This window comes from Rhodnius prolixus, unplaced genomic scaffold (assembly GCF_049639745.1).
Source record: "Rhodnius prolixus isolate KJV_2025 unplaced genomic scaffold, Rpr scaffold_1, whole genome shotgun sequence".
Lineage (NCBI taxonomy): Eukaryota > Metazoa > Arthropoda > Insecta > Hemiptera > Reduviidae > Rhodnius > Rhodnius prolixus.
The window spans coordinates 7,162,618-7,186,084 of NW_027411581.1; the positions used below are offsets into that span (position 1 = coordinate 7,162,618).

Below are 23,467 nucleotides of genomic sequence, written 5' to 3' on the forward strand. Positions count from 1 at the left end.
ATTTTTGTAAGTGGAACAAGTATATATATATATACTTCCTACACACACGTACACATTTCTAATCAAGCGGGATAACATGTTAAACTCAAAATTTAATTATTTAATTACATAAATATTTAATGTATGGCCTAAAGTTTAGGGCTTCATGTGTAAGTCCATTTTTTTTTTATCATAATGTGTAGGCAACTTTTAATTGGCAATTAGAATATTATTTGATAAAAAGCAAAAGTACAGGTGATGGGTAACCTAAGATAGTTTTGAAAATTCAATTTATCTAAAACTTAATTAAGGTAAATTTATATTCGGTTCTTGTTAGAATTAAAATAAACTCTTTTCTATTTATTTACTTATTTATTTAATTTAATAACCTCAACCACTGAAATTATTGGCGCGCTGTTTTTTTTTCAGTGCATTGCCGACTTCTGGGCAGTTTTCTATTGTTTTACAAATATGACTATCACCAGACAATAAGCTAGATGAAGAAGCTTCTTAGGAAGAGAACATCTATGAGGGCCAGCAGCCGAACCCTGCATCTCCGTGTCGCAATCCAGTATTCGCTGACCGCTCAGCCAACTCGTTCTCTTTGTTACTCTATTAATTACCAACGAATGAGCATTTTTGTTTTTTAATCAACTAGCTTCAAGCACCCTTATAAAGGTACGTAAAAGGCTAGTTCAGCTCTTCAGGGATCACAGCATCCCTGTGGGGCTATGCCAGCCTAATAAACTGAATCCAGTACAATAAGTTTACACTGTTCATTGAGGGCTGCAGAGTTGATGTATGCAGCCAGGGGGTCGGCAACCTTTTTCTGTAAAGGGCCGCAAAAGGCTATTGGTTTATTACCGAGGGCCGCAGTATACATATATTTCTTTTTATATTTATTTCGGGTTCTTAAGTATTAATTGTTTTTAACTATTTCTAATACAGATTATTAATTAAAATGAAATTTATTAACAAATCAACAAAAAAAACGGCATTAGTAACTACGGTTACTAATGGAAATTGCTTCATATCTTCCTTCATCATTTTTTCTATTAAAAGCCAGACGAAATAAAAATAATGCGATTAGATCCACATTTACGTATATATCACTAGGCTTACCATAATTACGAAGAGCCAAACCTGGACGCAGAGGAGGAAGAGGCTCATTTTCGTTTTGCTTTTCGCTTAATTTGTATTTTCCATATTTGAAATGCAATCAAAATTATTAAGAACTGAAAACATATTAATAAATGTGCGCGGGGGACCGATCGGCCGGGAAGTCGGTGTTGTTCAAGTTTGACCGGAACGCCGGGACAGGGATCTCAAACAGGGACCATCGGGACGTATGGTAACCCTATATATCACCATAAAATAAATAACTAGAGAAGAAGCGATAATCCGTAGCTTTGACGGCGACAACACGCTTTGTGTCGGTGTGAAAATGGCGAACTAAAAGTCGAGTGATCATTCAAAGAAAGAGCGCGGATTACTAATATAAGATTTGAACGCAGAGACAATAATTGGGCGAAAATTACCAAACTTTATTAACATCAAATTGGAAATATATTATTTAAATTTTTATTATTTGCCGTTTTGTGCCGCGAGCCGCAGGAAAATGTTAAAAGGGCCGCACGTTGCCGACCCCTGATATTTGACAAACACTCTAACACCGTTGACAAACACTGGCATTCTCTAAGTTTTTACAAGAACAATTAGATCATTAATGTCATGATAGATTTACGATTTGTATTGTTCTGAGTTTTAAAAGCATTCTTGTATAAAGTTAATGCTTGATGCTTTTTGCCTAGGGTTTATTCAGATATTTGGGGGGAGGGGGCATTCTTGCTGATGAATTTTATTTAAAAGCTGGAATTCTAAACTTTAGATTACTCTCTTGTCCTGATGAAGGAGAAAACTGTATTAATACATTTGGAACTGTATTTAATGTTGAAAGAAAACTCCATGTATTAGAATTTGGCCGTCGTGGCAAGCGTTTTTTATTTTATTCTATTTTTGATAGGTTTCTGATTCTCATCCATTATCATGAGACAGATGAGAATTTCCATTCATCTTGTAGAATGAGAGCGTTATGGATGGTGGATAAGAGAGCGGAAGGACTTAGTCGTGAGATTAAAGACGATTTAAAAAAAAACGAGATTAAAAAGACGTTTGGATTTTTATTTTATTACATTTTTTCAAAGCGCCCAATGGCGATACTCTAAAAGAATTCTGAGTGTACTTTATGCAATGATGGATAACCTTATTTTTAATTCGGCACCAAATGTAATTCTTTTTTATTAAAATTTATTTGCAATGCACATGTTTATTGAGTTTAAGATCTTTACAATCAAATCCAATAGATGGTTGAATTCATTTTGAATACTTCTTTTCTTCGCTATCAGTAAACCCTAATAATTGAAAGCTCCTTCCGGAAATCGGAATGGACCTTCAATGATTCTAATGAAGATTATTAGTCATGTTTATTTTTTCGAATAAGTTTTCAAAATATTCTTGATTTCCTTCACCTTCATCTTCATCATCATCATCATTTAATGATACTTTCTTTGCTGTAAAAAATAAAGATAAGCAACAATTTCGTTTATTCAACCAAGTACAGAAACTTGAAAATAGAAATTTATTTGCGAATAAAGAATATTAAATTGTTTATAATAAATTCTTATATTAAAGTATTTTAAAGTTTCAGATATATGTATTGTGCTAGGATTTCCTGAAAAACGCAACATTCTACAGCAAACTGATTGAATTATAGAAGTAAGTAAAAGACTTTCAATACTTTCGCCAGAAAGAGATAGATTATCTACATCTTTAGAGCGTCCCTAGGGAAAGCCTTATAATGGACTTCTATTTTATCCTATGGAGAGTTATTTTTTCATTCTATTGTTAGAGATGCATGTATTGTTCTAGGATTTCTTGGGAACTACAACATTCTACAGCGAACTGGAAGCATTGTTTGCTGATTGAATTGTATAAGTGAGCAGTTAGACTTTCAATATTTCTGAGAGAAAGAGATTGCGTCTTTAGGCCGTCCAGAGAGGAAACCTCATTATCTTTTACATTTATAGAAGTCCAAGGATCTAAAGTTCCTACAAGCATTAGTCTAGAAGATTGGTCAAACCTAAATCATTCAGGTTCTCCAGTTTGGGAAAACAGTTTCCCTGATTCTAATCTCTAACTGAATCTCATCGCATTTCTTCATGTAATAATTCTGGCATTGAAAACAATTTCCCGAGTGAAATCTGAACTAAGCCCAAGCACCAGGCAAACTATCCAAAATTACCCCTTCTCGTCTTTGTCATAAGTCCTGTATCCCCTTAGATACTTAAATTTAATTCACTATTTCTGAAGGGGCGGATGTACACTACTCTTAGAGGATACACATAACATTTTGAATTAATTAAAAAACTTGAACCTAACGTTCAATTTTGTTATTAGCCTAGAAAGCAATGCAGAACTCCCAATACACGTATTAGCCATGGTCGTAGAGATTGCTAAGATAACTAAGACTGGAGGTAGCAAGATTTGCATCCTCCACTTCCAGGAGATTCGGAAAGATATTCTAACCTCTTCCACTCTCTGTTCTACATGCTGAATCCCGCTGTTATTTGTAACGTAATATTTTCGTTTGCAAAGGTTCACATTGGTAATAATATCAGAACTGAGCCTATGCATTAGAAAGTGACGTAAAGTTAGGTTAAATGATGGTGCTATTGACCTTACCCTAGCTAAGATGGAAGTAATGTCAAAAAATATTCAAAACTTAGAAACTTCAAATACAAATATCATTCAAACTCTAAACTACTATACAGAAGACGTGAATAATTCTATTTTTAATTTAGAGATAAAAGTTAAAGCCTAATCCTAGGAACTCTCAAAAATAAAAAAGGAAAATATGATGTTAAAAGTGGGGATAAGTAATGTTAAAAAGGAGGTATATACCTCCGTTCATCGTACAAAAGCATTATTAATAAATAATTTACCTCAAGGAGAAAACGAAAAACGTATATCTTATTTTTAATTCGGCACAAAACGTAATTATTTTTTATTACAAATAAGTTATGCAGTATTAAATGCAATGCAAATGTTTATTGAGTAGAAGTTGTTTACAATCAAATGCAATGGATGATTGAATTCATTTTGATTACTTCCTTTGTTGGCCGACAATAAGCTCTAATTATTTCAAGCTCCTTCCAGAAATCGGAATGGAACTTTATTGATTCTAATAAAGTATGGTCTGTTGTGTTTTTCGTATATATTTCCTATATCTTCTAGATTGCGTTCATCTTTTTCTTCGTCATCATTTGATTGTCTTTTCATCACTGTAAATAGTAATAATAAACATAAATCTCTTTTATCTAAGCAGGTACAGAAATTTGAAAATAGAAAATGTATTTATTAGCGAATAAAGAATATTCAATTGTTTATAAAAAAATCCTATATTAAAATATGAAATGATTATAAAGTGACAGATATATAATAACTCTCCATTATTTTTTCAATAGGATGAAAAAACTAATTGCCAATTTCAGTCATATTTTGTATTTTTTTATTATGCCGTGCTTTCGACCAGTCCTTGAGTAGGCAAAAGAGAAGACACACCAACCTTTAATAATGTAAAGTATTCATTGTCAATTAGCCCCGAAGATAGCCTAGTCTCCAAGTCGAAAGCTCGGTATTATGAAAAAAACAAAATATGACTTAAATTGGCAGTTATTTTTTCATCCTATTGTTACAGACATATGTATTTCTTGGGAACTACAACATTCTACAGCGAACTGGAAGCATTGTTTGCTGATTGGATAATAGAAGTGAGCAGTTAGACTTTCAATATTTCAGCAAGAAAAAGATTGCGTCTTTAGAGCACCCTAAGGGAAAGCCTCATTATGTTTTACATTTATAGAAGTACAAGGATCTAAAGTTCCTACAAGCATTGGTCTGGAAGACTGGTCAAACCTAAATCATTCTGGTTCTCTAGTTTGGGAAGAAAGTTTCCCTGATTCTAATCTCTAACGAAATCCTGAATCTCATCGCATTTCTTCATATAATAATTCAGGCTTTAAAAACAATTTCCCGAGTGAAATCTGAACTAAGCCCAAGCACCAGGAAAACTATCCAAAATTCCTCCTTCTTGTCTTTATCATAAGTCCTGAATCTCCTTAGATTCTTAAATTTAATACACTTCTTCTGAAGTGGCGGATGTACGCTAGCCTTAGAGAATACACATAACATTTTAGAGTTGTTTAAATAAGACCAATAGATTGTAAAGTTCAAGATTGTAAAGCAATACAGAACTCCCAATATACGTATTAGCCATGGTCGTAAAGATTGCTAAGATAACTAAGACAGGAGATAGCAAGGTTTGCATCCTCCACTTCCAGGAGATTCGGAAAGATATTCTAACCTCTTCCACTCTCTGTTCTACATCCTAAATTTGTAACTAATATTTTCATTTGCAAAGGTTCACAATGTTAATATCTGAAATGAGCCTACGCATTTGAAAGTGACGTTTTCATCGCCCTGTGATTAGCGATTCAAAAAACTATACACTTTGGGAGATGTCCAATAGTTCTCGCCAACCATTATTGACTTTTCTTACGTTTTTAATATAATTGTATCTGAGAGACTACCTTGCATTCTAAGAGAAACTCATCCAAATCCGTAAATGATTAGAACAACGGGTGACAGTCAGTCAGTTCGATACACGGCATCCAAGTCGGGGTTAGAACAATTACTCGGAATAATAGAGATATCACAGTGGCCTTTGGTTTAGGCAATTATTACTATGAATGCAGTTATGGTTGGACATGAACAATGTAAGAGTAGTTTCTACACGATCGGAGACTATGTCTCAGGACCTTTATTTTACGAACCATTGCGCTTGCAAGGAAGATCAGGAACTTCAGGAACGGAGTAGGACTGGGCTTCAGAATCTTCTTCCAAAATCCAAGCACTTTCACTTTCACACAATTAAAATTAATACATGTTCAGAAATGGAATTTACCTGTTGCACACATAATTGCTTCCACTAGGAACATAGCTGCAAATAATATCTGTACAGAAGAGAAACATATTATGAATCCAAGAGAAATGAATTGATTGGTAATTTTTGTACTTTATCTTTTCTCTTGTTGAAAAAGATAATTTACATTCGTATAGTTTTCTATTTTGCGATTTCCCCAGAAATACACAATTTCCCGAAACCACAATGGTCTATTATAACAAAGAACATAAAAGGAAAAAACTTACATAAATATTTATCTTCATTATTGCAGGTCTCTTGGATTCTGAAAATTATTATGTGCAATATGGAAGAAAAGTTAGGCTAGTTGAGGAAGGTCGGTTTTAGCTCTTTTGAGTGGGGGATTGTATGTAATCTTCTTCATTGTGAGAACTTTGCTATCAACCAGCTGTAAATATATGGCGCTACGATACGTGATAATCCCTGACCTATGGCTTGCCCACTACTCTGTTTTTTCTGATATTGTCTTTTTACTCTGGACTCTAAACATGAGAAGGGTAAATAACAGCGGGCCACAGGTGGGGGCGCCCCTGGTAATGATGGTGCTATTGGCATTGTCCTAGCTAAGTTGGAAGCAATGTCAAAATATTCAAAACCTAAAAACTTCAAATACAAGTATCATCCAAACTCTAAAAAGAAGACGTGAATAATTATATTTTTAATTTAGAGAGAAAAGTTAAAGCCCAATCCTTAGATCTCTCAAAAATAGAAAAGGAAAATATGATGTTAAGAGTGGGAATAAGTAATGTTAAAAAGGAGGTATATACCTCCGTTCATCGTACAATCGCTTTATTAATAAATAATTTACCTCAAGCTGAAAACGAAAATCTACAAACAGTGTTTAGTAAGCTTAGTCAAGCTATTGGTTTTAAAAACAGTTTAACAAAATTAGATCATATTTATCGTTTAATGCCTAGACATAACCTCTCTTCGCCATCTATTTGTGTAAAATTCGTAGGCCGTATTGATAAAGACGCTTTCATGATATTATAGAACCCTGAGAATTAGAGAGTTATGGTTGGAGGAGGAGGAGGAGGTTATGAGAGGGGAAGGACTCATCGTGAGTTTAGAGGCGATTTAAAAGAAAAGTGATTAAAAAGACGTTTGAATTTTTATTTTATGCAATGATGGTTTATCTTATTTTTAATTCGGCACAAAATGTAATTATTTTGTATTATAAATAACATATGCAGTATGCAGTATTACTTGCACATGTAAAATGCAAGCAAATGTTAATTGAGTTGAAGATGTTTACAATTATATCCAATGGATGATTGAATTCATTGTGATTGTACAGCTCCCAGCTGTAATTGGGTTGGATCTTCAATGAGTATAAAGTTGAATGGAAAGTTTATTGATTGGAATATCTTTCCTATATTTCCTTGATAGCCTTCATCGCTTTCTTCATCATCATTTGATGATCTTTTCTTCACTGTAAATAGTAAAACTAAGCATCAATTTCGTTTATCTAATAAGCAGGTACAGAAACTTGGAAATAGAAAATGTATTTATTTGCGAATAAAGAATATTCAATAGTTTATAATAATTTCCAATATTAAAGTATTACATTATTATAAAGTTACCGACATAATTACTGTACATTATTTTTGGTGAGTGATTCACTGTTACAATAAGAGGAAAAATTAACTGCCAATTTCAGTCTTACAATCGGTCGGTGTAGGAAACTAAGTGGAACACTGACCTCCTCACAACCAAAAGTATAAAACAGATCACACTCGGTCCATGAGCAGGCAAAACAGAAGACACACTAACCTTTAATGATGTAAAATATTCATTGCCAATTAGTGCTGAAGATGGCCCTAGTCCCTACGTCGAAAGCTCTGCATAATAAAAAAATATAAAAATGTCTGTAATTGGCAGTTATTTTTCCATTCAATTGTAAAAGATATATGTATGTATTGTTCTAGGATTTCTTGGGAACTACAACATTCTACAGCAAAATGGAAACATTATTTGCTGATTGATTTATAGAAGTAAGCACTTAGACTTTCACTATTTCTGCAAGAAAGAGATTGCGTCTTTAGAGCACCCTAAGGGAAAGCCTCATTATGTTTTACATTTATAGAAGTACAACGATCTAAAGTTCCTACAAGCATTGGTCTGGAAGATTGGTTCAATCGAAATTACTCTGGTACACCAGTTTTGGAAGAAAGTTTCCCTGATTCTAATCTCTAACTAAATCCAGCATCTCATCGCATTTCTTCATATAATAATTCAGACTCTGCAAAAAATTTCCTCACCGAAATTTGAACCACGCCCAAGCACCAGGCAAACTATCTAAAATTTCTCCTTCTCGTCTTGTCATAAGTCCTGAATCCCCTTAGATACTTAAATTTAATGCACTATTTCTGAAGGGGCGGATGTACGCTAGTCTTAGAGGATACAAATAGCACTTTAGAGTTGTTAAAAAAAAAAATAAATAAAAAAACAGATTCTAACTTCAATTTTGTTATTAGCCTAGAAAGCAATACAGAACTCCCAATACACGTATTAGCCATGGTCGTAAAGATTGCTAAGATAACTAAGACTGGAGATAGCAAGGTTTGCATCCTCCACTTCCAGGAGATTTGGAAAAAAATTCTAACTTCATCTACACTCTGTCTTACATCCTGAATCCCGCTGTTATTTTTAACGTAATATTTTTGTCTGTAAAGGTTCACAAATGTTAATATCTGAGACTATGCGTTAGGAAGTGACGTTTCCACTGCTCTGTGAGTAGCGATATAAAAAACCTTTCCATTTTGGGAGATGTCCCAATAGTTCTCGCCAACCATTATTGACTTTTCTTACGTTTTTAATATAATTGTATCTGAGAGACTACCTTGGATTCTAAGAGAAACTTATCCAAATCAGTAAATGATTAGAACAACGGGTGACAGTCAGTCAGTTGGATGCATGGTAACCGAATCTGGATTAGAACAATTCTCGGAATACTATAGATATCGTAGTGGTCTTTGGTTTGGGCAATTATTTCTATGAATGCAGTTTTGGTGGGACATGAACAGTGCAGGAGTAGCTTCTACCCGATCGGGGAATATAACTCAGGACCTTTATTTTACGAAGCATTGCGCTTGCATGGAAGATCAAGAACTTCAGGAACGGAGTAGGACATGGCTTCAAAATCTCCTTCCAGTATCCAAGAACTTGAGATATCCAAGCTGCGTATTTAGCTTTACAGCAACTTCTTACACACAAATAAAATTAACACTTTTCAGGAATGTAATTAACTGTTGCACACATAATTGCTTCCACCAGGAACATAGCTGCAAATAGTATCTGCACAAAAGAGAAATATATTAAGAGAAATAGATTTATTTGTTAAATTTTTTACTTTCTCTTTTCTCTTGTTGAAAAAAATTATTGCATTCGTGCAGTTTTCTATTTTGCGATTTCCCCAGAAATACACATTTTCCCTAAACCAAAATTGTCTATTATAACAAAGAACATAAAAGGAAAAAACTTACATAAATATTTATCTTCATTATTGCAGGTCTATTGCAATTCTGAAAATTATTATGTGCAATGTGGAAAGATAGGATAGTCGAGGCAGGTCTGTTTTATCTCTTTGGAGTGGGGGAGTATACCTCACCTTTTTCAGTGTGATAACTTTGCTATCAACCAGCTGTAAATATACAGGGTGTATCAGGGTTAAGTGTCCTTACTGAAAATATGAATTTAGGACCTCAAAACAAGAACAAAATTGCCTATGAATGTATGCCCGTTAACGCTTGGTTTATGAGATATTGACGTCTAAAGATTTCCATTTTATCAATTATTATTAGGTAGGCTATAATAAAAAAAAATTAATAGTGTCTTCCAACTACTTTATTAATAGAAAATAATGACAATTATTATAAGTAAATAAATAATAAAGAAAATGAGGAATCGGTATCTTTCTTCCACTGCAGCAATAGCCGAACGGCACTAGATTCAATTACTCTTCTTCATAAAGAATGAAGATCATTGGCCGGCATTTCATATACTTTTTTTTTAATGGTACCCCAAGCAAAAACAATCCATTGGTGTCAGATCTGGAGAGCAAGCAGGCTAAGCCGTCGGCCCTGCTCGGCCAATCCATCGATTGGGATAATGTTGATTTAGCCACTTTCGTGGACCTCTGCCGTAATGTGTTGGACAACCATCTAATTGAAACCATGAGTTCCTTTTGAGTTGAGGCGGAACAACTTCAATCAAAATGTAATAATCATTGCTAAGAAACTGCAGAAATGTGTGCGCATTAAGCCTAGGTGATAAGAAATGCGGACCAATTTTGTCTAAAATCACTGAAACTCACGGTGAAAATGGTGTAACGAATTGCATGAGGATTTTCGAGCATCCAGAGATGATGTTTTTTGGTTGAACACTTCTTGTGTGTGAAGCTTCATCCGTCCAGAGAATATGACCCGAAAATTGTGGCGGACGGATTATCATCAAAAAATTGCAATACAGTCGCACTTCTTTCATTTCATAAAGGGCAAGAGCTCCTACAGCACGTGACATTAAAGCAATTATGTCAAGTTACTCTAGGACGTTGAAATGTGGACCTAAAGATAGTCTTTTATGGTAATCTTCTATTCAGAAATCGCACGGAATATTCACGACGTGCAGCATTACAAAAACCGTACACAAACACCATATCGGCATATTCACTGTTAGAATAAATGCGATGCATAACGGTGCAAACTCTGTAAAAGCGTCAATCTGATTTTATTGAGAGTTATTATTTAGAAAGTCCACAGTGCAAATTCCAGATGGTATTATTCCGTAAAATGTCAATATTGGTATTTGCAGTTAGAGACACAAGATGATTTTAGCAGTTATACAATCAATTTATCATTCGTTCTAAAATCTTTAGACGAGAATATCTCATAAACAAAGCTTTTACGGGCATACATTCATAGGCAAATTTTTTCTTCTTTTGAGGTCCTAAATTCATATTTTCAGTTAGGACACTTAATCCTGAAACACCCTGTATAGTGCTATAATACGTCATAATTATTGACGTATGGTTTGCCTGCTCTTTTTTTTCTGTTATTGTCTTTTGATTCTGGACTCTAAACATGACAATTGTAAATATCAGCGGGTCACAGGTGAAGGACGCCCAAAGTAGTGATGGTGCTATTGGCATTATTCTAGCAAAGTTGGAAGCAATGTCAAAAAATATTCAAAAATTAGAAACAAGCATCATCCAAACTCTAAACTCCTATGAAGAAGACGTGAACAATTCTTTTTTTAATTTAGAGAAAAAAGTTAAAGCCCTTAAAAAATCCTTAGAACTCTCAAAAGTAAAAAAAGGAAAATATGATGTTAAGAGTGGTGAAAAGTGATGTTAAAAATGAGGTGTATACCTCCGTTCATCGTACAATCGCTTTATTAATATAAATAAATTACCTCAAGCTGAAAACGAAAATCTACCAACTGTTACTAACCACAGTCAAGCTATTAGTTTTGAAAACAGTATAACATAATTAGATCATACTTACCGTTTAAAGCCTAGAAATAGTCTCTCTCCGCCACCTATTTGTATAAAATTCGTAAGCCGTATTGATAAAGACGCTTTCTTGATATTGTAGCGTCCTGAGAATGAGAGAGATATGGCTGGAGAAGGAGGAGGTTAAGAGAGAGGAAGGACTCAGTCGTGAGCTTAAAGGCGATGTAAGAGAAACGTAATTAAAAAGACACTCGGATGTTTATTTTATTACATTTTTTCAAAGCGCCCAATGGCGATCTTAAAAAGTATTTTTAGTGTACCTTATTCAATCATGGTTAATCTTATTTTAAATTCTGCACAAAATGTCATTATTTTGTATTGTAAGTAACTTATGCAGTATAAAATGCAATGGAAAAGTTGTTTAAAAACAAATCCAATGGATGATTGAATTCATTTTGATTACTTCCTTTGTTGGCCCTCACTAAGCCCTAATAATTGAAAAGCTTGTTCCAGAAATTGGCCAGGAATTTCAATGACGCTAAAGAATGGTTTTGTGACTGATTCGAATATGTTTTGTAAATCATCTTGATTGCCTTCATCTTTTTCTTCTTCTTCATCATCATTTGATGATCTTTTCTTCACTGTAAAATAGTAAAAATAAGCATCAATCTTATCTAATAAGCAGGTGCAGAAACTTGGAAATAGAAAATTTATTTATTTGCGAATAAAGAATATCCATTTGTTTGTAATAAGTTCCTATATTAAAATATGAAATTATTATTAAGTTACATATACATGTATTGCTCTAGGATTTCTTGGGAACTACAACATTCTACAGCGAACTGGAAGCATTGTGTGCTGATTGAATTATAGAAGTGGGCAGTTAGACTTTCACTATTTCTGCTAGAAAGAGATTGAGACTTTAGACCGTCCTTATGGAAAGCCTCATTATGTTTTACATTTATAGAAGTCCAAGGATCTAAAGTTCCCACAAGCATTGGTCTGGAAGACTGGTCAAACCTAAATCATTCAGGTTCTCCAGTTTGGGAAGACAGTTTCCCTGATTCTAATCTTTAACTAAATCCAAAATCTCATCGCATTTCTTCATATAATAATTCTGACTTTACAAAAAATTTCCCAAGTGAAATCTGAACTAATCCCAAGCACTATCCAAAATTCCTCCTTTTCGTCTTACACATTACTCCTTAATCTTCTTAAATACTTAAATTTAATACACTATTTCTGATGGGGCGGATGTACGTTTGTTTTGGATAATATATTATAACATTTTTGAATTGTTTAAAAAACGTCTTCTACTTACAGCAACAAAATTCTAACCTCTTCCGCTCTGTTCTACATCCTAAATCCCGCTGTTATTTGTAACAAATATTTTCATTTGCAAAGGTTCACAATGTTAATATCTGAAATGAGCCTATGCATTTGAAAGTGACGTTTTCATCGCCCTGTGATTAGCGATTCAAAAAACTATACACTTTGGGAGATATCCAATAGTTCTTGCCTACCATTATTGAGTTCTCTTAGGTTTTTAATATAATTGCTCCCATGAGACTGTACCTTGGATTCTAAGAGGAACTTATCCAAATAAGAAGATGATTAGAACAACGGGTGACAGGTGAGTTACACGGTATCCCAGTCTGGATTAGAACAATTACTCGGAATTATAGAGATTTCATAGTGGCCTTTGCAGTTATGGTTGGACGTCAGTGCAGTAGTAGCTTCTGCACGATCGGGGACTATACCTCAGGACCTTTATTTTACGAACCATGGCGCTTGCATGGAAGATCAGGAACTTCAGGAACGGAGAAGTACATGGATTCAGAATCTCCTTCCAATATCCAAGCACTTAAGCTTTATAGCCACTTCTTTCACACAGTTAAAATTAACACTTTTCTGGAATGAGATTTACCTGTTCCACACATAATTGCTTCCAACAGGAACATAGCTGCAAATAGTACCTGCACAAAACAGAAAAATATTATGAATCTAAGAGAAATGAAGGTCCTCAATGGTCTCCTCGATCTTGAATTGAGGGGCTAGCCAACCCTACGTCCACGTCGTGAGGACTGGGCAACGCGCTCTTTGAGTGCGGCTAACAGGGCAATGGCGGGCCTGGCGGTAACCCACCGCGGGCCACCTCTTTGGCGTGTCCCATCCTGCTTTCCTGTCCAACCTGATCCCTCACTTCCTCTATCGTGGGATGGGGGGTGGATTAGCCGCCCCCTCAGGTAAGGGCGACCCTGCGAACATCCCAGCCCAACATCGTACACGGGGAACATACACGATTACGAACACACACACAACAACACGTACACGCACATAATACAGACCTATTAGTAGGGCCCAATCCAAGGTGTTACGCGTTCCGTGCCGAGGGATGGATGACACAGGGGTACTGTGTCAATAACGGAGCCTCCGGGGCACCGGGCGCAACCCCGGAGTATTTAGCCTTGCCCGGCTAACGCGGGGCTCTGGTCGGGTGGACGACCCTATCCCCAGCTACTCGTGGGAATTGTATGGGAAAAAAAAATAAAAAATCGAAACTTCAGGCAGGGATGCCATCGGGAACTGGTGCGACAGGCCATGGGGAGGGGAGTGACCCCACAACCAGCACAGCCAAAGCAACAGGTAGCAGGACTACGGTAACTGCCCAAGGCACAGATGGAGGGTCTCCCGGTCCCGCAGCCACTATGGCCACGGTGGAAACTGGCGTCATGCCAGGGACTGCCAAAGGCCGGGTCTGCGGGCCTGGGGGCTCCTCTGTCCAAAAGGCCAAGGCAAAGGCCGGTCGAAGCTTTAGAGCGGGATCGCTAGAAGCGATCGAGAACATGTCAGATAAGGACGTTCAAAACGCCAGGCTGTCAGGGCTCTCCAGGAAGGAGCTCAAAGTTCGCATTGAGGCGGGCCAGGTGTATCTCCAGGCCAAACGCCAGATAATAAGGGAAAATTACCTTCAGTGGGTAGAACGTACGACACAGGCGACTAAGAGGCCAAGGTCGGAGGGGGAATCCCCACTGCAGCAGCGGCCGCCCAAGAGGGTTAGAGCCAAGACGGAGGAGAGATCCTACAGTGAGGCTTCCTCATCGGTGAAAATTGCCGTGGTGCAGAGGGGCTTCCCCGATTACCAGTTAGGCACGGATAAGCTTCAAGTCATCCAAAATGCCATTCTGGAAGAATATGATAAGATCCCAAGAGGCGGGCCGCAGGTCAGGTTGGCCAAATGTGCCCATAAACCAGGGTTTCTTGTTATTACCTGTGTAGGGGACGATAGTCTGAGGTGGCTGCGGGAGATCATCCCAAAGCTCAAACCCTGGGAAGGTGCTAGCCTCCAGACACTCGAAGGGGGGGACATTCCGGGTCCAGAGACCTGTAAGGTCTTCATCCCTAACGAGGGGGGCAAGCAGGTTGAGGCTGAAAGGGTGCTCGCTCGTTTAGAAGTGAGCAACCAGGGGCTGAACACCAAAATGTGGAGGGTCTGGGGATGCTTACCCGTTGAGGGTGGGCGTCTCTGGACTTTCTCAATAGACAGAGGGTCATTGGCGGAGCTTCAAAGGCTGAACATGTCCCCCTATTTTGGTTGGGGGCGGGTTACCTTTCGCCATAAGCTCCTGAAAAGTAAAGGCTCGGAGGAGGCCAAGGCGATGGAAGTGGAAGGAGATCAGCCACAGGCCGGGAGCTCAACGAAGGCGGACTCGCCAAAGGGGGGTCAGGGGGGCCTGGAAGGAGAGATGGCGGCGTTGCAGGCTGCCCTGGCCGTATTACCCGTAGGGGAGGGGCGGATAGAGGAGGGGGCGAACGGTAAGGCGGGGGTTCCGATGGGTGCGTCTCCTGGCGGAAGCGATGCCGGCTTGCTCCACAGGCCTCAAGGCCAGGAGCGGTTGCCGGCGGCTGCGGAAGCCGGGGGGCGACCCTTGGGACCCGGGGCTGACGTTCCGCCCCCCTCGGAGAACTAACATGGCGATCAGGATGGTGCAGGCGAACCTCCACCACGCAAAGGCCGCTTCGGCCGTGCTTAGTAGGAGGTTCGACAGGGAGGGGCTACATGTAGCCCTACTGCAGGAGCCGTGGTGCCATGGGAGGATCGTCCGAGGATTGAACCCGAAATTCGGGAAGGTGCTGTACAACAAGTCTGTAAGTAGACCTCGAGCATGTATAGTACATAGTAACAAGGTGAGCTGTAGATTAATACCGGAGCTGTGCTCCGCCGATTTCGTTACAGCTCTCCTAACTATTAACACCGAAGAGGGAGAAGAAAGGCTGGTCATTAGCTCTGCGTACTTCCCCGGTGATGAGGATCTCCCCCTCTGCCTACTGGAAAGAGTAATGGACTACTGCAGAGGTGGGAACTTGCAGCTGGTGCTGGGATGCGACGCCAATGCGCACAACATTGCCTGGGGGAGCACCGATATCAACCAAAGAGGTAAGTACCTTTATGAATTCATTACTGGTGAAGGGTTGCATGTAGCCAATGTAGGCTTGGAACCAACTTTCGTGACTGCAGCTAGGAGGGAGGTGTTGGATGTGACGCTAGCCTCGCGCTGTATGTTGAGCAAAATTGCTCATTGGCATGTATCAAGTGAGCCATCGTGCTCGGATCATAGGCACATAAGGTTCGATATATGCACTCCACCATTGGTCATTAGCAGGCTTCGAAGCCCGAGGGAGACCCACTGGGAGGGATTTGTTGGGAGTCTCAATGAGTCTCTCGGTGACTTTAAAGCGGATGTACGGACAATAGGAGGTCTGGGACGGGCAGTGGCACAGGTAACTGAGGCGATTTTGGACGCCTACCGGGAAAACTGTCCGGAGAGGGAAAGACCTAATAGGTCGAAGACGGTCTGGTGGAATGATCACCTCGAGAGAAGAAGGCGAGAGGTGAGGAGGCTGTTTAATAAAGCCAAAATCAACCAAGACTGGGCATCGTATAGAAGGGTACTGACGCAGTATAATGTCGAAATAAGGAAGGCCAAGCGCAAAGCCTGGCGGAGATTCTGTGAGGACGTAGCAGACACTTCGGAGTGCGCGAGAATCCACAGAATCCTAGCAAGAGAAGGTACTGCGGACAGGGTAGGGTTCCTGAAGAAAGATGACGGAACCTACACTAACTCGATAGAGGAGTCGCTGGAGTTGCTTATGAGCATACATTTTCCAGGGTCCTCTTATGGAGAGGCCCCTTTAGAGGTTGAGGGGCTGAGAAGGCCTGGTCGGGCGGATTGGAAAATCGCGAATCACGTCATACAGCCGAATAGGCTAAGATGGGCGATTGGAAGATTCAAACCCTATAAAGCACCAGGCGTGGATGGAATTTACCCCGTCTTCCTGCAGAAGGCGGTGGAGGTGCTGACACCACACCTATGTAGGATCTTTAGAGGCTGTTTGGCCTGGAGATTCATACCAAGAGAATGGCAACAGGTGAAGGTCGTATTCCTCCCGAAAGTAGGGAGAACGGTAGACCAAACGCCAAAGACGTTTAGGCCAATAAGCCTGTCCTCCTTTCTGTTGAAGTCGATGGAGAGAATGATCGACAGGTTTATAAGGGACGAGATTTTGAGTATTAATCCTCTTAATAATCGCCAATATGCCTATCAGGCAGGGAAGTCCGTAGACTTGGCTCTGGACGACCTAAATAGGCTACTCCAGAAGTCGCTTGACGACAAGGAAATCGCGGTAGCCACCTTTTTGGATATAGAGGGCGCCTTTAACAATGTGTCCTCAGAGTCTCTTGTTGGTGCACTGACAAGAAGGGGCACGCCCCCTACGATTAGTCAGTGGATAAGGACTAGTCTTTTGGGAAGGACTAATATAGCCACCATCGACAATTCATCTCTTGTGGCCAGGGTAAGTAGAGGCTGTCCGCAGGGAGGCGTTCTGTCGCCATTGCTGTGGACGTTATTAGCCGATGAAATCCTGACCAAATTAACCGCGGAAGGTTTTCATTGCCTTGGGTTCGCGGACGATCTGGCGATCGTGGCGAGGGGGCGGTTCGCGGCAACCGTCTCGGAGCGCACTCAGGGGGCGCTCAATATTGTGAACAAATGGTGTAGAACGGAGGGTCTCTCCATCAATCCCCACAAAACTCAAGTGGTTCCTTTTACAAGGAAGAGAAATTTACAAGGCTTACAACAGCCAATGCTCGGAGGGGTTGTGATCCCCTTTGCCATGGAAGCCAAATATTTGGGAGTTATTTTTGACCGAAGGCTGACATGGAATTCTCATATTAATGCTACCGCACACAAAGCCAGAATCGCCATGGGTAGGTGCAGGAGGCTATGCGGTAAAAGTTGGGGATTAAGCCCGAAGATGACCCTGTGGATTTATACCTGTGTCGTGAGACCAATGGTAACCCACGGGGCGGTGGCGTGGTGGACGAAGACCTTGCAGATGGGGGGGCCGGGAGCGCTCGGAAGTATTCAAAGGCTGGCCTGCTTGAGTACGACGGGTGCCATGATGACTACCCCCACTGCGGCCTTGGAGGTCCTGTTAAACCTTCCACCACTCCACATTCACGTCCAAGGCGTGGCAAGAGCAGTTGTGGCACGACTGCAACAGGGACAAGCGCCCATTTATCCCAGGCATACGGGGAAATATCAAGACCTATGGGAGGAGCTGGAGGCGGACCCGATTTTGGGCCTGCCTACGGACATAATGACTCCTAGGCATGACTTCCAAAAACCCTTCAAAGTCCTGATTTTAGACAGAGGGGCATGGAAGAATGGGCCGCCAATTACAGGCGAATCTATGTGGTACACGGACGGGTCTAAGATGGATGACGGAGTGGGAGCCGGCGTGTACGGGGCTCATCCGAGATGTAATATCTCGGTGAGTCTGGGAAGGCTAGCTACGGTCTTTCAGGCGGAGCTAGTCGCGATTACTATCTGCGCTACCGAAATAAGAAGGCGGGGAGTGTATAACTCCAGAGTTGCCATTTATTCGGACAGCCAGGCTGCTCTGCGGGCAATTGACTCGTGGGAGATCAGCTCAAGGCTGGTGTGGGACTGCCTAGGTGCACTGAAGGAAATCAGTAGCCATAATAAGGTCTTCCTGGTTTGGGTACCTGGGCACTCGGGTCACAGAGGCAATGAGGCGGCGGACCGCCTGGCCCGGGTTGGTTCAATGAGAGCGCTTATCGGGCCGGAGCCGTTCTGCGGTGTCTCAAGATGCCTCAGGAGCACATCCATTAAGCTATGGATGCGGGACCGATCAAGGGAATGGTGGGTCAAAACTCCAGGCCAGAGACAGGCGAAAAAGTTTATCCATAGCTACTCGCCCAAGCTAACTGCAGAACTACTCCAACTAGGCCGGGCGGCCATAAGGATAGCAGTTGGCATTCTCACTGGCCATTGTAGACTAAATAAGCACATGCATCGCATGGGCCTGGCAACGGATAGCCTGTGTAGGTTTTGTCAGGAAGAAGAGGAGACGGCACTGCATGTGGTATGTCAGTGCGAGGGGCTGGTCTGGCTAAGGTACCGCCTCTTTGGCAAAGAGAAGCTGGTGCCAACAAGCCTCAGCCAGGGCCCCCTCTCGGACCTATTAAGGCTTATAAGGCAAGCAGAACTCGAGAGGGTGCTCTGATGGCAGGTGCTCTGATCGACCACCTGGGAGCCCCCCCCCCAATTCCACAGTTTGGTTAAGGACAGGATAGGGAGGGGGTCTTCAACTAGGGGGATGCCACAATAGATCCTTGGGGTGTCGCGGTGGCGTAGGCTGAATAGCCAATTCCCCCGATGGAATCTAATCTAATCTAATCTAAGAGAAATGAAGCGATCGGTCAATTTATTTTACTATGTTTATTATTTATCCCCGGAAAAACACATTTTCCCGAAACCACAGTGGTCTATTTAAAAAAAAAGAAGAAAAAAACTTACATAAATATTTGTCCTCATTATTACAGGTCTCTTGGTTTTCTGAAAATTATTTCTTAGTGCTCCTTTAATTAAATAGGTTTTTATCGCACCGGAAGGAACCTACATAATAATTCATTTGCCAGTATTGGGAAAATTATTTAGATAAGGAAAAATAGAACAACTTTAAAGACTTCCTTAATAATTAAATGAAAGTACGATTGTTGTTACCTTCTTATTTAAATAATTAGAAGAGGTTTTTCGTTAATTTTTTTTTCAAAGATGGTTACTCTTAGTATTTCCTTCGTGCTACGAATACAATATGGAACAAAAGTCCTGAAGATGAACCAAATTTAGTTCGAAACGGCGTAAAGGTTTTTTAAATTTAAAACCGGACTGAGACTCAAGATTTTTTAGAAATATGTAATATCTTATCTTGGCCTGATCAAGAACTGCTACTAACTTAAGATAACTGAAGTAGAAATAATAATAATAATAATAATAATAATAATAATAATAAGAACAATAATAATAATAATTCAGCTGGTCAGCTTTCCAATAAAATCTCACATTTCTTGATAGTTCTGTTCTTCACATAGTTTCAACTCTCATGGATGATTGACAGTCTGCACTTAGCTGAAGTAAAGGATTTAGAGGTTCTAGATATTGTATCTGGATCGGATTCCTGTTATAGTCAGTTTAAATTGTGTCATAGTTAGTGATACAAGCTCGCCATGCAATTATGATCCTAAAAGTTCTGTAAAAGTGATTGCCTGGGATAAAGATAAAGCTGATGTGTTTATTAATTGCTTATTGTTTTCGCCCAGAATATGTATTAATTTTGATAAAGAAACAATAAATTCTATTTATGAAAATTTGTACTCAGCCTTAATGGAATCTGCTGGCCAAACTGGTATGTTTTCTACCAAGTTGATCAGAAGGGATGTTACTGTAACTCATATAAAAAATCTTTGGTATGACGAAGAGTGTAAGAAAATGAAGGTTAAAGTTAGGATTCAGTGTCATCTAAGATTGCCAAAAAAGAAAATTTTTACTGCTTTTATTGATCTTAAAAGAGCATTTGATTCTCTGCCCCACTCTAAACTATTTCACAAGCTTCACTCTGTGGGAATTTCTCCCAAAATAATTAACATATTAAGGGACTTGTATGAAAATGCCTCTTTCAAAATTAAGGTGAATGGCAATTTTACTTCTGAATTACCTCTGTCTGAAGGGGTTATGCAGGGGGAGGTCCTTAGTCCTTTTCTTTTCTCGCTTTTCATTGCGGGATATTGAGAACTTCTTTCGGGAAAATAACGCTCGGGGTATTAACATAGATGGTAAATCTGATGTTATCTTACTCTTGTACGCAGACGATATGGTTATTCTTAGTGACTCTCACATTGATTTAAACAAAAAATTAGATATTTTAAAGAACTACTGTGTTTTGAATGGCTTAAAAGTAAATACTGAAAAATCAAAAATTGTAATTTTTCACAAGGGAAGACTGAGGGCTGAAAGGTATAAGTTTTTTTATGATGATGTGATGCTAGATACTGTAGATAACTTTGTCTATTTGGGCGTGCAATTCAACCAATCTTCTTTGTTCTTAGAGACTGCCAGGTCAGCAATTGGCAAGGCAAATATCGCTGCCGGATCAGTTATAAATATCTTAACAAAATCAAAATGTGATAGTTGGGTCTCGAGAGTGAGGGTATTTAATGCTATAGCTCGAAGTGTAATGTTGTATGGGGCTCAAGTCTGGAGTTTAAGATACGTCGATTTGTTGGAGAGGGCGCATCTGAACTTTTATAAGCGATTATTCCAATTATCTCGAAACACACCCGATTATATTATTAGAACTGAATTCGGTATAACTCATGTTTTGCTGCAAATTGTTAAGATTACTGTCGGTTGGAATAAAAATATATTATCTATGGAGAGCACAAGATTGCCGCGTATCTGTTTTTTTAGACTTTTGGAGTTGAGTACTGCTCCTGTGAAATATAACTGGTTTCTTCAGTTGAGAGTTTTGTTGGGCAAATATGGTGTTTCTTTTGAAGCGGCTGATCTCAATGGACTTTCTGCTGGAGAAATAGTTTCAAAACTTCATACTAATTTGCTCCAGTTGGACAGGCAATCTCTTGAATATTCCCGGTTTAGTGATATTTACAATAGCCTACCACTCTTGGCTGGAGTACCTCAAGAGTATATTAATGTTAGACAACCCTTCAGCGTAACTAGGTTGATTGCTCAGATGCGAACTTCTAATAAATATTTTATCAAAATATCTTTACAGAAGTCCATTCACATCATAAATTGTAAATTGTTGTGCACAGTTTGTGATATGCACGTAAAAGAGGATTTCTCGCATCTGTTTGCTGTTTGTCCTCTATATGCCTCCATAAGGATTTATTATTTCAAAAGTAATCTGCCCACTGAGGTACAAAGAGATCTATTGGAACTAATGTACAGTTGCGAAAAATCAAAATTACTTATTGTATATAACTACGTGTTTAGTGTATTAAAGTTAAGATCATTTTTACTAAACGAATAATTTCAGGTGTTAAGTTTTGTTTTTGGGTTTTAAAAAGGTTTTATATTTTTTTTGTTTCCTTTAGACAGAATCTGTAAATATTATTTTATTATTTTTATTACTTTTTGTTTGTTTAGTTTAATTTCATTAATGATATTGTTTTTTTTTTTTTTTTTTTAGTTTATCGTACTTTTATTATCAAGTTTGATCATTTCATTTAATTATTATATTATGTATATAATTTGTTTATTGAAACTCCGTTTGTAAAAGGCTCAGGCCTTAAGGACAAATGAATAAATAAATAAATAAATAAACTCTCATGGATGAACTCCATAATTAGAATTATTCCAAAGCCGAATGAACTCAATCACTTTTGATTCTTTTATAGTCTGATTAATCTGCAAGTCTTTGGGTAAAGACCTTTCGAATAGGCATAACATGATTCAGCAATACCATACAGTTGTACATAAGCTATGTAGGTTCAGCATTGAAAGGATAAGAGAATTAAAAAGATATCTCCCATGTACCAATTATCTGATCCTGAGCTCCTATTTCTCCGAAAGACTTTTCTAAGTTACAAACGACCCATTAACCTGTTCTCTTTCTTTAGTGCTGATAGAGGAAACACCGGAAAATATACTTATCTCCACTTCTTTGTACATAATGCAGATGCTATACGCGATATCACCCGGTCTTTTTCTACTACAGGAAGTGAGGATTGAATCTGCCTGACATAGATCTGGTGCGCTGCCTTGGGCTATTCATTGACGAGAGGTTAACATGGGACTCCACATAATAGACTTAAAAAAAAATGCTAAACTTTACCAACTTATAAAGATTAATATACAACTTAATCAAACTTACGCATGTGGACTTCCGCGCAAATACTCTGAGTTTCAGATCGAACAAATAGAAAATAACGACATTTCAAAGTTAATGTTCTTTTTCACTTCACAAATCTCACAATACATAGACCACAACATCCTTTACGTAACGGAAAGATAAACTACCATACCAGTTCTCTGACCCTGCTCTCTTAATTGCGACTCTCTTATCTTCAACCATCCGTGACAATCCTCCATACCGGCTGAAATGCCAGTAGTTGCGAGATCTCCTTCGGAAACGACCAGCAAAATGGGTATAACCAGAGATGCTAACAATTCAGTTTCTCTCCTCCTGCTACTACGCCTTATGAATTTTACTGGACACATGATTTATTAATTATGTATTTACTTACACAGATTTCAAAGTTGTATATATGGTGGACAAAATACCATTAAAAACCAGAATTATCCTCTTTTTAACACCTCTAGATACCACAGGCATTCACGGACACTTATTTATTTTGCTATCTTTAATAAATTAATTTAAGTAATAATAATATGATTTTTTATAACCTCTCTTCACATTGAAATGATAACCATAAAAAATCGAAAACATAAATAAATAAGTCGCCACAGTTTAAATCGATAAATATCTTAGACGGTCAAACATTGTAATCATGATTTTTTGATTACGAGAGTATAACAAAAAAAAATCGATTTGTTTCGGATATCGTTTAAGCTAATAATAGATTTTTTAGAATACTATCTAATAAT

General features: G+C 38.8%; 1 protein-coding gene across 2 annotated transcripts; it reads right to left on the reverse strand.

Annotated features, from left to right (window-relative positions):
• Positions 1 to 11,066: 11,066 nt before the first annotated feature.
• On the reverse strand, positions 11,067 to 23,388 carry LOC141453477 (uncharacterized). 2 transcript variants are annotated; one of them, XM_074126796.1, is made up of 4 exons: positions 23,144 to 23,388; positions 22,885 to 23,070; positions 13,399 to 13,447; positions 11,940 to 12,112 (listed from the first exon to the last, which is right to left on the reverse strand). In XM_074126796.1, exons 1-4 carry the CDS (start codon positions 23,193 to 23,195, stop codon positions 12,091 to 12,093), a joined length of 309 nt encoding a protein of 102 aa, XP_073982897.1. In that variant the 5' UTR covers positions 23,196 to 23,388; the 3' UTR covers positions 11,940 to 12,090. The 2 variants fall into 2 exon arrangements, with proteins under 2 accessions (XP_073982906.1, XP_073982897.1); XM_074126805.1 differs by lacking the exons at positions 22,885 to 23,070; positions 23,144 to 23,388 and adding an exon at positions 19,358 to 20,719 and having other exon boundaries at positions 11,067 to 12,112.
• Between the last annotated feature and the right edge of the window lie 79 nt (positions 23,389 to 23,467).

Coding starts and splice junctions, on each gene's coding strand:
- LOC141453477 (XM_074126796.1), bottom strand. CDS start 23,195: ATGCCTGTGGTATCTAGAGGTGTTAAAAAGAGGATAATTCTGGTTTTT. Junction 23,071..23,143: donor GATAATTCTGGTTTTTAATG/GTATTTTGTCCA, acceptor TCATGTGTCCAG/TAAAATTCATAAGGCGTAGT. Junction 13,448..22,884: donor AGAGCAGGGTCAGAGAACTG/GTATGGTAGTTT, acceptor TGTTTTGTGCAG/GTACTATTTGCAGCTATGTT.